Source organism: Saccopteryx bilineata, chromosome 4 (genome assembly GCF_036850765.1).
Source record: "Saccopteryx bilineata isolate mSacBil1 chromosome 4, mSacBil1_pri_phased_curated, whole genome shotgun sequence".
NCBI lineage: Eukaryota > Metazoa > Chordata > Mammalia > Chiroptera > Emballonuridae > Saccopteryx > Saccopteryx bilineata.
This window is the reverse complement of record NC_089493.1, coordinates 200,893,348-200,907,770: the sequence shown is the minus strand read 5'-3', so window position 1 is coordinate 200,907,770 and position 14,423 is coordinate 200,893,348. Positions and strand designations below refer to the sequence as shown.

The following is a 14,423-nucleotide window of genomic DNA, read 5'->3' as shown; positions in this document are numbered from 1 at the left end:
CGGGAAGGCAAGGCACAGAAATAGCACCAAAAAACACAACTGAAAGCTATCAAAACAGCACAGGTTAATAAACACAGAGACCCAATCAAATAAACAAAACCAGATTTATTTTTTTTCCAGAGAAAGAGATCAGGCTGAAACAAGAAAGTTTCAAACCTAATGGGCAGAGAAAGAAAAGTGCTTAAAAATAGGAAACTAGCCAAACCAGATTTACTGCTCAGAACTGTTTTAAATCTGTTAGTAGCTGCCAATACAGTTCAAACCCCCAATTTTATTGGATGAAAGTGTCTTAATGCCTGAGATAGTCCAGTTCCCTAGGCGAATATTTAATGCTCTAATTACATGATTAAAGTTACTACTTTCACACTTAGGAAGGATGCCCAGCAGAAAGCTGGCACCCCATGCTCACTCAGAAAGACTTTCAGGTGCCCTGGAGAGGTGCTGAGGAGTTCCATCCTGATTTAGAACCCTGAAAATGAAATGCTCTACTTGCACTGCCTGTCCAAGAGACATTTGCGGAGTCAGGCTTACCTCAAGGCCAAAACCCCATGTGGCTGTGGACAGAGACTATCTTATATACCTGTAAAATAGGTGCTATTATTCTCATTTTACACATGTGAAAACTGAAGCCTAGAGATTTCAGTGACTTGACTAAAATCCTTAGATAATTTGTGGCAAAGCCAAGATATGAATGGTGCCTTCTGTTTCCAAAGCAAGTAACTTTTTTCTTTTGTGTGTGTGTGTGTGTGTGTGACAGAGAGTCAGAGAGAGGGACAGACAGGGAAAGAGAGACAGGAAGGGCCAGAGATGAGAAGCATCAATTCTTCGTTGTAGTACCTTAGTTGTTCATTGATTGCTTTCTCATATGTGCCTTGACCGGGGGGCTACAGCAGACCGAGTGACCCCCTGCTCAAGCCAGAGACCTTGGGCTCAAGCTGGTGCTGGTGAGCCTTGCTCACACCAGATGAGCCCACGCTCAAGCTGGAGACCTTGGGGTTTTGAACTTGGGTCTTCTGCGTCTCAGTCTGATGTTCTACCCACTGCACCACCACCTGGTCAGGCTAAAGCAAGTAACTTTTATCTTAAAGTTCTGGTAATATGCTATGTGCCAGGGCCACAGCTACATCAGGGGGACAGCAGGAGGAAGTCCATGCTTCCTGGCTTGTCCCCCTGGGATGTGGGAACTCAATGCCCTTCCCTAGAGGTAACCACGTCTGTATGCTGTTGGAGACTAGACAGTGCCAAAATATTCCTAATGATCTGAGATGTAGTTAGTGACTTTGAAGGGGGCACCTGGGAGAATTGGCTCTTTGTAGCTTGATTACCTTGTTTTTTGAAAGTTTAGAAACATTAAGAATACATGTACTCTAAAAAATTTAAAAATCCAAATGGTACAAAAACAGAGAAAAAAGAAGTCTCATACCTTCTATCTAACTTACCTTCCAGATGGTGTCCTCTTTCAGAAAAAATTTATGCACATTAAACATACATATATGATATATGGGTGTGTATCCCATTTTCATATGCATGTGGAAGCATACATACTTAACAGACATATTAGTATTGTCCATTATAAAACTATTCATTCTTTTTCATGTATGTCACTGTATGGGTATACTGCAATTTAACCAGCCCCATCTTGATGGACATTTCAGTTGTGTTTGGTCTTTTGCTATTAAAAGAATGCTGCAATAAACATCCTTCTCCATTTGTCTTAATGCACAATAATGTTTCTGAGTAAAAAGGGACTGGGACATAGCTCTAGAAATAATTATTTTGGGGTAACTTTGGACTACTTAGTCTTAGCTCATTATCTGTAAGATGATGTTAATGATAGTTCATAGAGCTGTTATGAGGATGATGTGAGAATCTGCATGAAGTACCTAATATCATGCCCAGCAAATAGCAAGTGATCCACAAATGCTAGCTCTAAGTAAAGATGAATATATTGTCTCAGATGAGGCAGTTTCTGGGTTCTAAAGACCCATATAGAGAAGATGCTCCCCTCTTTTGGGTTTGTTTAGCACCTGGGGACATGAAAGTTATGAGTGGCTAGGTCCCAGGAATATCACTCTCAGGTGACAGGTCATATAAGCCTCACCATTCAGCCCAGGACCCTTCCAATAGTGGCCAGTGTCTGTCAGACTCCTCATAGTATCAGTATCAGCTCCACAGTCAGATAAAACCCTCTGCTCTTTATTAGGACTTTGGCCAGGCCAGTTTCCTTCTATGCCCAGAACAAACCACGTTGGTACCCATGACCTGCCTACATCCTCCTGCTTTCCAGCCACCTATGCAACTCTTCATTACCTTTCAGGTGCAGCTCTTACTCTCTCTCTACTCCAACTTCTCTTAGGTTTCTAATCCACAACAATCCCAACCATCTTTGAATCAATCTGTGCACTTTGCCACATTCCTAGTTCTATCTACTATTATTTAACTACTCTATGCTATGAGAGAATGCCTACTGTCTCAATACATTTTAAGCCTTGAGGATGAGGACAGAAAACATTTAGATGGTGTCATGTGTTCCTTGGGTCTCCTTTTCTCCTACAAGGTGCTATAAACTGCACTATGCACACAGTAGGTGCTCATAAAGATCCAATAACTTGTGCTCTGTACAAAGCTCACAACTGAGTTTTTAGTAAAAGAGTGGAAGCAGCAATTGGCTCCAGAATTAGCCGGCTTCTCCCTAATGTTTGCTGCCAGGGGAATAACAGCCCGATACCTTCCATTCTAACTCACAGGCAACTGCTAGAACAAGAAGCTCATAAGCCTTAGGACAAAAAGGGGCAAAATATTCTCTCTTCCTCCTTTTCCCTCACCCAAAATGCAAATTTGAAAGAAACAAACTTACTAACACTTACCATCACTTTCTGTGATTTAGCATGGTATAAGACATCCTGGTAATGCTGGGCATGGTCTGGGTCCACATCTTTAATCTTAGCAGTCGGTAACTGCAGACTTTCTAGAGTCTTTAAAGGATTCCCTTCATCAATAGCTTCATTGATGTAACCAACAGCCACAATTCCTAGGAAATAAAGAGAGTTTTTCTTTTAAGTCATAGTGCTTTATAAGTTCTCCAGCATAAGTAATACAAAGATTGAGTTAGAAAGTAGGAAATCTACATAAAAAACTCTAAGAGCTAATAAGTATAGCTAAGGCTGTAAGAGATAAGGTCAGTGTATAAAATACAGTTATATCCCTATACATTTGCAAACTGCAATCTGGAATGAAATTGAAGGGAAAATCCATTTAAAATAGATTCCAATTACAAATACATTATAATTACAAAAAGAATAGTTAGGAATACATTTAACAAAAGAAGTATAAGACATGTATACTGACAACTTTGAAATACCATAAAAAAATTAAAGATGACCTAAATAAATGGAAAAATCATCTCATGTTTATGGACCAGAAGACTTAATATTGTTTAGATGGAAATATTCAATGTAACCACTAACAAAAACCCAGCCACCTATTACTTTTAACAGAAATTGCCAAGCTGATTCTAAAACTCATAAGAAAACACAAGAGACCAAGAATAAAAAATGCAATGTTGAATAAAAGGAGAACAAAGTTGGAAAACTCTTCCAAATTTTGAAATTTACTGCAAAGCTACAGTTAATACCACATGGTACTAGCATAAGGATAGAGCCACAAATCAACAGAATAGAATGTAAAATTCAGAAATAAACTGTTAACAGTTGTAGTCAGTTGATTTTTGTTTGTTTGTTTGTTTGTTTTTTATGTGCCTTGACCGCGGGCCTTCAGCAGACCAAGTAACCTCTTGCTTGAGCCAGCGATGTTGGACTCAACTAGATGAGCCCTCGCTCAAACTGGCGCCCTCAGGGTCTTGAACCTGGGTCTTCCGCATCCCAGTCCGACGCTCTATCCACTGCGCCACCGCCCAGTCAGGCGTCAGTTGATTTTTGACAAGATTGCCAAGACAAATCAACAGGTAAATAACAAATGACATAATATATATAATAATTATATATATATATATACATATACATATATATGATATAAACAGGTCTTTATAACAAATGACACAGGGACAACTGGATATCCACATGTATTAGTATAAAGTTGAATTCCTTATATCACTCTGTACGCAAAAAGTAACTCAAATGGATCACAGACCTAGAATAAAAGCATGAACTATAAAACTCTTGAGAGAAAGCATAGGAGTAAATCTCTGTGGCCTTAAGATAGGCACTACATTTTAGCTATGACACCAAAAACACAAACAACAAAACAAAATATTAAATACATGGAATGCTGTAAAAATGAAATCTTTTGTGCTTCAAAGGACACCATCAAAGAAAATGAAGACAACCTAAGGAACGGGACAAAATACTTGCAAGCCTAGTATCTGATATACTGCATACCTTGTATGCAAATATGCCAAATATAATAAACTCTTACTTCAATATATAAAGAATTCAAAAATAAAAAAAGAGAAAACCCAATTTAAAATAGGTAAAGAACTTGAGTAGATATTTCTTTAAAGAAAGTATACAGTGGCTAATAAGCATATGAAAAGATGTTCAATACCATTAGTTATTAAGAAAACGCAAATCCAAATCCCAGTGAGTTAGTTACCACTTCATACCCACTAGGATGGTTATAATAAAGAAAAAAATAGTAAGTGGTGTGAAGATGTGGTAAAATTGGAACACATATTGATGGTGAAAATGGAAAATAACTGGTACAGTCACCTTGGTAAACAGGCAGTTCCTTAAAATATTAAACACGGAATTACCATATGATCCAGCAATTCCACTTCTTGGTATGGACTCAAGGGAACTGAAACCGTATGTTCACATAAAAGTTTACACACAAATGTTTACAGAAGCAATATTCATAAGCTAAAAGCAGAATGAACCCAGATACCCGTCTACTGATGAATAGCTAAACATAGTATACATCCACAGAATATAATATCATTTGACCTAGAAGAGAATATGAAGTATATTAATACATGATTAAATATGGATTAACCTTGAAAATGTTATGCTAAGTGAAAAAAACCTGAAACAAAAGGCCATGTACTACATGATTCTATTTATATGAAATGTCAAGAACAGGAAAATCCAGAGAAACACAGTAGATTAGTGGCTGACGGAATGGGAGAGAGGGAAAATAGGAGTGGCTGCTAATGGGTATGAAGTTCCTTTTTAGGGCGATGAAAATGTTCTATATTTCGACAGTGGTGAGACAGCAAATGGGAACAAAGCACGTGGAGGTTCATACGCGCCTTCTCCCAGCACCACATTGGAGCCGCAGTTATGCACAGAACAATCTACCTGAATAACAATCTGGAGACTGCAACTGTTGTACAACTTTTATATACATAAAAACCACCATAAAAAAGCAATAAAAAGGTAAGTTTTATGGTGTATTTAATTGATGCAATGAAGCTGCTGTAAAGGGAGATAACTTTACATATAGGTAGCAGCAGGGATGCTAATTTATTTAAAAAAAATTTTTTTTCTCTGAAGTGAGAAGCAGGGAGGCAGATGGACAGACTCCTGCATGCACCTGACCAGGATCCACCGGCATGCTCACTAGGGGGCGATGCTCTGCCCATCTAGGGCATTGCACTGATGTGACTGGAGCCATTCTAGCACCTGAGACGGAGGCCATGGAGCCATCCTCAGCACCTGGGCCACCTTTGTTCTAATGGAACCTTTGCTGTGGGAGGGGAAGAGAGAGACAGAGAGGAAGGAGAGGGTGAAGGGTGGAGAAGCAGATGGACGCTTCTCCAGTGTGCCCTGGCCAGGAATTGAACCCGGGACTTCCACACCCTGGGCCGACACTCTACCACTGAGCCAACTGGCCAGAGCAGGGATGTTAATTCCTAATGCAGTCCTCACTCAGATGCTGGATGATGGAACCCCACAATAGCAGAACTGGAGAAATTTCACACAGAGGAAAAAAACCCTAAGATGCAAAAAGGTTTGTATATACATTCTATTATTTGGATTACTCTGCTTCACTGCTCTGTAAAAAAATGTCAAAACAGCAAACAATGTTCAAAAAGCAAACAATTCCCTACAATGTGAGTAGAGCAAATTTCTAGGTCAACAGCCTAACAACGTCCAATGAAATATTCTGTGAAGATGTAAATGTTCTATATTGGGCTTTCCAATATAGTAGTCACTGGCCATATATAATTATTGAGCAATTAAAATGTGGCTAGTATAAGTAAAAAACATAATTTGAAAAAATTTAAATTTTAATTAAAATACTTACATGTTTCTGGGAAATATAGGAAAGCTTCATAGAAATGTACATAGTCATGGATGTTTTAGGACTTTTTTTTTTTTTTTTTTTTTTTTTTTTTTACAGAGACAGAGAGAGTCAGAGAGAGGGACAGACAGGAACAGAGAGATGAGAAACATCAATCATCAGTTTTTCGTTGCGACACCTTAGTTGTTCATTGACCATGGGCCTTCAGCAGACCAAGTAACCCCTTGTTCAAGACAGTGACCTTGGGTCCAAGCTGGTGAGCTTTGTTCAAATCAGATGAGCTCGCACTCAAACTGGTGACCTCGGCGTCTCAAACCTGGGTCCTTCCGCATCCTAGTCCGACACTCTATCCACTGCACCACCGTCTGGTCAGACTGTTTTATGATATTCTTAAGGTTAAAGTATGGCTAGTTAATATCATTATTTGTCTCTCTAACACTATTTGGTAAGATAACACCTGGTGCCCTAAATCATGGAGGCAGGAGAGGAAGAATAAGCATATCAATCAGTTTAATCCATCTGTCCACACCTCTTAGGACATAAACGATAAGGTCCAGGAATGGGAAGTACAGAAACTAAGAAATAAAATTTGAGAAGTTTTTGAAATTCTAGCAAAAAGGATCCATTTGGACGCCATTTCTCAATACCACCTTATTATTAAAAATAAACTATCAACCAGTTATAAAAAACTACAGTGTATGAACAAATATGTATATATACATGAATATATATGTATATAAATAACATAAGGCTTTTGATTCCCAGGTTAGTGCTGATGGACAAGAACTACTAAAAAATCTTAAACATCAACAAGCAGTAAGCTTACAAAGGAAACATTCCTATAGCCAAACTCATTACTTCTCATTTTGCCAGTTATTTTTCATCAAAAACAATCATATTCACTTTACAAATGTGATATACTATGAAACAGAAGAAGTACTATTAATTTTTTTTTTTTTTTACTTTTAATAAATTTTTATTAATGGTAATGGGATGACATTAATAAATCAGGGTACATATATTCAAAGAAAACATGTCTAGGTTATTTTGTCATCAAATTATGTTGCAAACCCCTCGCCCAAAGTCAGATTGTCCTCCGTCACCCTCCATCTAGTTCTCTGTGCCCCTCCCCCTCCCCCTAACTCTCTCCCTCCCTCCCTCCCTCCCATGTCCTCCCTCCCCCCCCCCACCCTTGGTAACCACCACACTCTTGTCCATGTCTCTTAGTCTCATTTTTATGTTCCACCAATGTATGGAATCATGTAGTTCTTGTTTTTTTCTGATTTACTTATTTCACTCCTTATAATGTTATCAAGATCCCACCATTTTGCTGTAAATGATCTGATGTCATCATTTCTTATGGCTGAGAAGTATTCCATAGTGTATATGTGCCACATCTTCTTTATCCAGTCTTCTATTGAAGGGCTTTTTGGTTGTTTCCATGTCTTGGCCACTGTGAACAGTGCTGCAATGAACATGGGGCTACATGTGTCTTCACGTATCAATGTTTCTGAGGTTTTGGGGTATATACCCAGTAGAGGGATTGCTGGGTCATAAGGTAGTTCTATTTGCAGTTTTTTGAGGAACCACCATACTTTCCTCCATAATGGTTGTACTACTTTACAGTCCCACCAACAGTGAATGAGGGTTCCTTTTTCTCCACAGCCTCTCCAACATTTGCTATTACCCGTCTTGTTGATAATAGCTAATCTAACAGGAGTGAGGTGGTATCTCATTGTAGTTTTGATTTGCATTTCTCTAATAACTAATGAAGCTGAGCATCTTTTCATATATCTGTTGGCCATTTGTATCTCTTCCTGGGAGAAGTGTCTGTTCATGTCCTCTTCCCATTTTTTTATTGGATTGTTTGTTTGTTTGTTGTTGAGTTTTATGAGTTCTTTGTAAATTTTGGATATTAGGCCCTTATCTGAGCTGTCGTTTGAAAATATCAGTTCCCATATAGTTGGCTGTCTGTTTATTTTGATATCAGTTTCTCTTGCTGAGCAAAAACTTTTAATTCTGATGTAGTCCCATTCATTTATCTTTGCCTTCACTTCTCTTGCCATTGGAGTCAAGTTCATAAAATGTTCTTTAAAACCCAGGTCCATGATTTTAGTACCTATGTCTTCTTCTATGTACTTTATTGTTTCAGGTCTTATATTTAGGTCTTTGATCCATTTTGAATTAATTTTAGTACTATTAATTTTTAAGAAGTATCTGCATCTTGATGTTGAAATTAAGGTAAAATATTTAGTTAAGTATCTCCCAAATAGATGACTCCATTATTACCACCTTGCAAAGAATGAAAAGATTTATCTAGAGGAGGGAAGGGACAATCTAAAATGACTAAAAATTATTTCCGATTATAGTACTTATATATGTTTGAAGAAAAAGGAAAAGTACTTCTCTTCATGCAGGTTACATTATCTCCAAACATTGTAAGAACTTGGGAAAGTCTACTTACTATCCACATACAAGAAACCATCATTTTACCTTGCAGTAGTTGTAAAGAGAGAGCATGGAATACTTTATTTCATTCTCTACTCCCTTTTTAAATGCCCTATACAAAATGGATCTTAACAAAACTATGGGAAATGTGTGTTCCCATTGGCTACTCACCTGGGCATGAGTGCATTCCAGCTGACTAGATTGAAACCATCTGCTTTAGTTTTGTTTGGCATGTTTCTCAGGACACAAGCTTAGGTCATAGTAAATGACCTCATAAGAGCTGAATGACCTACCCAGAAGTCCCCTGGGTGCATCTGCATCATTTCCTTTGTTTATAGGTCAGTGTGTGAAACTACTATATATCATTTTAGTTCAGTGAGAGAGTAGGCATTCTCTTAGAGGTTGTGTATTTGAGACAGCAGAGGTGGTAACCTATAAAGAATGGTACCTACCAAATGTAAAAAGCAATAATTCAAAGAAAGAAAACTTCCCTGTCTAGGCTACACAGTTAAAATAATGTCTCTCTGTGGCTCTACTGGGAAAAGTGAACTTTCCAGTGAGAAATCAAGAGCATCCAAGTCTAAGAAAATGCATTTAGCAGCTTCTCCATTAAATTCATCTTCCACATTTATCATTTCTTATTAGCTGCACACCATAGCCACACCACAAGTGGGACAGATGATTAGACCTGGAGCACATGGCAAGGGTGGGGTGGGAAGAGTAATATACTTTCAAGATGTCCATAAAGCCAGACCAGGTGGTGGTGCAGTGGACAGAACATTGGACTGGGTCACAGAGGACCCAGGTTCAAAACCTGAGGTAGGACCCAGGTTCAAAACCCTGAGGTGGAGAGAGAAGATGGTGCTGGAGTAGGCGGACGTACCAGCATCTACCTCCCAGAACCAATGTGGATTACAAACTAATTTTATGAACTATCAGCTGGAAAAACCAACTTTGGACTAAACTAAAAGGACTCTTCAACCAAGGAACGCTGAAGAAGACACACAGAGACTGGTAGGAAAAGCGGAAACGCGGAGAGGGCTGCCCAGCTTCTCGGAGCAAACGGCAGCAGGGAAAGACTCGCGTGGCGGGAAGTGAGTTTAGCAAAGAGAGGAGGGTCCTGAGCCCCAGGAACAAAGCCCCAGCCTGCAGCCCCAGAGCCCAGAAGAAGCGTAAGGACAGTATTTAGCTGGAAACAAGTCAGGATACTGTTTGTGAGAGAGTCTGATTTCTCAGACCCAGGATCCTTCTTAAAGGGACCACGCAGAACATCTCTCTCACAAACACTCACCCGGGGCTCCTGGGGACGGAGGGAGAGGGGAGAGAACCACAGTAACAGGAAGAGAGTGCAATCTAGGAGCCATAGGGAGAAACATTTTGGGAGATAGCCACCCTAACCCCTGGGACGAGTCACTCCCCAAAGCTGAAGTGAATATTTCCCCCGGAAACAGCAATACCAGCAAAGGGAAGCAGGAGAGCAGCCAAACAAGCTCCCCCGCAGCATTCAGAGCAGAGTCGCACAGAAGGAGGGAGCTTTCGGGTTTACAGTAGTGAGTCTTAGGGTCCGAGCTGCAACGCCCCCACCCACGCGGCTGAGGGCGCACCGGAGAGCGGGCGGCAGCGGAGACAAAAGCGCGGTTCTGCTGGCAGGGGCGGAAGCTGGCTGGCCACCAGTGGGCTCAGGTGTGAGCTCAATCTTGCCCAGCTAGGGAGAAGGGGGCGTGCAAAAGCGGCCAAGCTCAGCTGCCGGCAGCCTGTAATTCAGCCTCCGGGAGAAGGGCGGGAAACCCAAAAAGGGTAGAAACCAGCCCCGGAGCAAGGGCAGAGAAGCACAGCCCTGCCCCGCCCGTGCAACCCAGGCTTGTGGTCTGACTTGGTAGCCGGCTCCTCCCGCGAGGGTGGAGCCAAAAGCCCAGAAGAGGCGGAGTTCCGCTACGAAGCTGAGCTTGGGCACGCAGCCCTGCCCGGCAGTAGAGCCAAGGCTAGCAGCTGTTCCTTGAGTGGGATCATCTAGCAAAGGCAGGGTGAAAGCTTGGAAACAGGCGGAGACCCGCAGCTGAGCAAAGGTGCTCGCCAGTGCCCTCAGGACCGAGCATAACGTCACACACGGGGGCGGGGCAAAGGCCAAGGCCACCAACCCTTGTGCACCCGAGCACGTGATCACAGCCACTCTCGTGAAGAGAAAATGTGGAGGCAGAGAAATACAACACAAATAAACCAAGATAAATCCCCAGAAAAGGACCTAAGTGAATCAGATATAACCAAATTACCAGATGCAGAGTTTAAAATAATGATTGTTAGGATGCTCAAAGATATTAGAACCACCATAGATGGCCATTACGAAAACCTAAATAAAAAGATAACAAATATAAAAAAGGACATTGAAATAATAAAAAAGAATCAGACAGAAATGACAAATACAATATCTGAAATAAAGAATACAATGGAAGGAATTAAAAGCAGGATGGATGAAGCAGAGAATCGAATCAGTGAGTTAGAGGACACAATAAATAAAGGCACGGAAGCAGAGCAGAAAAAAGAAAAGAGACTCAAAAAGTCTGAGGAAACTCTAAGAGAGCTCTGTGACAACATGAAGAGAAATAACATCCCCATCATAGGGGTTCCTGAAGAAGAAGAGAAAGAACAAGGGATAGAGACTTTGTTCAAACATATTATAGCGGAAAACTTCCCCCAATTAAGGCATGAAAACATTTCACACGTTCAGGAAGCACAGAGAACTCCATTAAGGACAAACCCAAAGAAACCAACACCAAGACACATCATAATTACATTACCAAAGCTAAATGATAAAGAGAAAATATTAAAAGCTGCTAGAGAAAAAAAGACTATCACCTACAAAGGAGCCCCCATAAGGATGACTTCTGACTTCTCAACAGAAACACTTGAGGCCAGAAGGGAATGGCAAGAAATATTCAAAGTAATGCAGAACAAAAACCTACAACCAAGACTACTTTATCCAGCAAGGCTATCATTTAAAATTGAAGGAGAAATAAAAAGCTTTACAGACAAAAAAAAACTCAAGGATTTCACTGCAACCAAACCAAGGCTGCAAGAAATGCTAAAGGACCTGTTGTAAACAGATCAAAGGAAAAAAAGAATATAGCAAAAGAGAAAAACAGTTTTAAAGAAAAAAAATGGCAATAAACAATTACATATCAGTAATAACCTTAAATGTTAATGGATTAAATGATCCGATCAAGAGACATAGGGTAGCTGCGTGGATAAGAAAACAGGACCCATACATATGCTGTCTACAAGAGACACACCTTAAATCAAAAGATGCACACAGACTGAAGATAAAAGGATGGAAAAAAATATTTCACGCAAATGGAAATGAAAAAAAAGCTGGGGTAGCAATACTTATATCAGACAAAATGGACTTTAGAACAAAGACCATAGTTAGAGATAAAGAAGGTCACTACATAATGATAAAGGGAGCAATACAACAGGAAGATATAACCATTATAAATATCTACGCACCTAATATAGGAGCACCTAAATATATAAAGCAGACTTTGATAGACTTAAAGGGCGAGATCAACAGCAATACTATAATAGTAGGAGATTTCAATACCCCATTAACATCATTAGATAGATCCTCAAGAAAGAAAATTAACAAAGAAACAGCAGACTTAAAGAACATATTAGATCAACTCGATTTAATACATATCTTCAGAACCTTTCACCCTAAAACAGCAGAATATACATTCTTTTCAAGCGCTCATGGTACATTCTCTAGAATAGACCACATGTTAGGGCACAAAAGCGGCCTCAACAAATTTAAGAAGATTGAAATCATATCGAGCACTTTCTCTGATCACAATGGCATTAAACTAGAAATCAACCACAATAGAAAAATTGAAAAACATTCAAACACTTGGAAACTAAATAGCACGTTATTAAACAATGAATGGGTTAACATTGAGATCAAAGAAGAAATTAAAAAATTCCTAGAAACAAACGATAATGAGCATACATCAAGTCAAAATTTATGGGACACAGCAAAAGCAGTCCTGAGAGGGAAGTTTATAGCATTACAGGCATACCTCAAGAAGCTAGAAAAAGCTCAAATAACAACTTAACCCTGCATCTAAAAGAACTAGAAAAAGAACAGCAAGTATAGCCCAGAGCTAGTATAAGGAAGGAAATAATAAAGATCAGAGTGGAAATAAATGACATAGAGGCTAAAAAAACAATACAGAGGATCAATGAAACCAGGAGCTGGTTCTTTGAAAAGGTAAACAAGATCGATGAACCTTTAACAAGACTCACCAAGAAAAAAAGAGAGAGGACTCAAATAAATAAAATTAGAAACGAGAGTGGAGAAATAACAACTGACACAACAGAAATACAAAATATTGTAAGAAAATACTATGAAGATCTGTACGCCAAAAAACTAGACAATCTAGATAAAATGGACAAATTCCTTGAATCATATAATCTTCCAAAAATCAATCTGGAAGAATCAGAAAACCTAAACAGACCAATTACAACAAATGAGATTGAAACAGCTATCAAAAAACTCCCAAAAAAGAAAAGTCCTGGGCCTGATGGCTTCACAAGTGAATTCTACCAAATATTCAAAGAAAAACTAACTCCTATCCTTCTCAAGCTATTTCAAAAAATTCAAGAGGAAGGAAGACTTCCAAACTCCTTTTATGAGGCGAGCATAATTATGATTCCAAAACCAGGCAAAGACAACACACACACAAAAAATTATAGGCCAATATCCCTGATGAACTTAGATGCAAAAATCCTCAACAAAATATTAGCAAACTGGATCCAGCAATATATGGAAAAAATCATACACCATGATCAAGTAGGATTTATTCTGGGGAGGCAAGGCTGGTACAATATTCGCAAATCAATCAATGTGATTCATCACATAAACAAAAGAAAGGAGAAAAACCACATGATAATTTCAATAGATGCAGAAAAAGCATTTGATAAAGTCCAGCACCCATTCATGATCAAAACTCTCAGCAAAGTGGGAATACAGGGAACATGCCTCAACATGATAAAGGCCATCTATGACAAACTCACAGCCAACATCATACTCAATGGGCAAAAATTAAAAGCAATCCCCTTAAGATCAGGAACAAGGCAGGGGTGCCCCCTTTCAGCACTCTTATTCAACATAGTTCTGGAAGTACTAGCCACAGCAATCAGACAAGAAAAAGAAATAAAAGGCATCCAAATTGGAAAAGAAGAAGTAAAACTATCATTATTTGCAGATGACATGATATTGTATATAGAAAACCCTAAAGTCTCAGTCAAAAAACTACTAGACCTGATAAAAGAATTTGGCAAGGTGGCAGGATATAAAATCAATACTCAGAAATCAGAGGCATTTTTATACACTAATAATGAACTGTCAGAAAGAGAAATCAGGGAATCAATCCCCTTTACCATTGCAACCAAAAAATTAAAGTACCTAGGAATAAATGTAACCAAGGAGATTAAAGACTTGTACTCGGAAAATTATAAAACATTGATAAAAGAAATCAGGGAAGATACGAATAAGTGGAGGCATATACCGTGCTCATGGTTAGGAAGAATAAACATCATTAAAATGTCTATATTACCCAAAGCAATTTATAAATTCAATGCAATACCAATGAAAATACCAATGACTTACTTCAAAGACATAGAACACATATTCCAAAAATTTATATGGAACCAAAAAAGAACAC

General features: G+C 39.1%; 1 protein-coding gene across 2 annotated transcripts in view; it reads right to left on the bottom strand.

The window, feature by feature from the left end:
* Positions 1-14,423, bottom strand: part of IQGAP2 (IQ motif containing GTPase activating protein 2) — a 449,634-nt gene that overhangs the window by 137,764 nt on the left and 297,447 nt on the right. For both annotated transcript variants that reach the window (XM_066273593.1, XM_066273594.1), the window contains exon 13: positions 2,868-3,031. In XM_066273593.1, the coding sequence (XP_066129690.1) occupies positions 2,868-3,031 (164 nt within the window). The remainder of the gene's footprint in view (positions 1-2,867; positions 3,032-14,423) is intronic.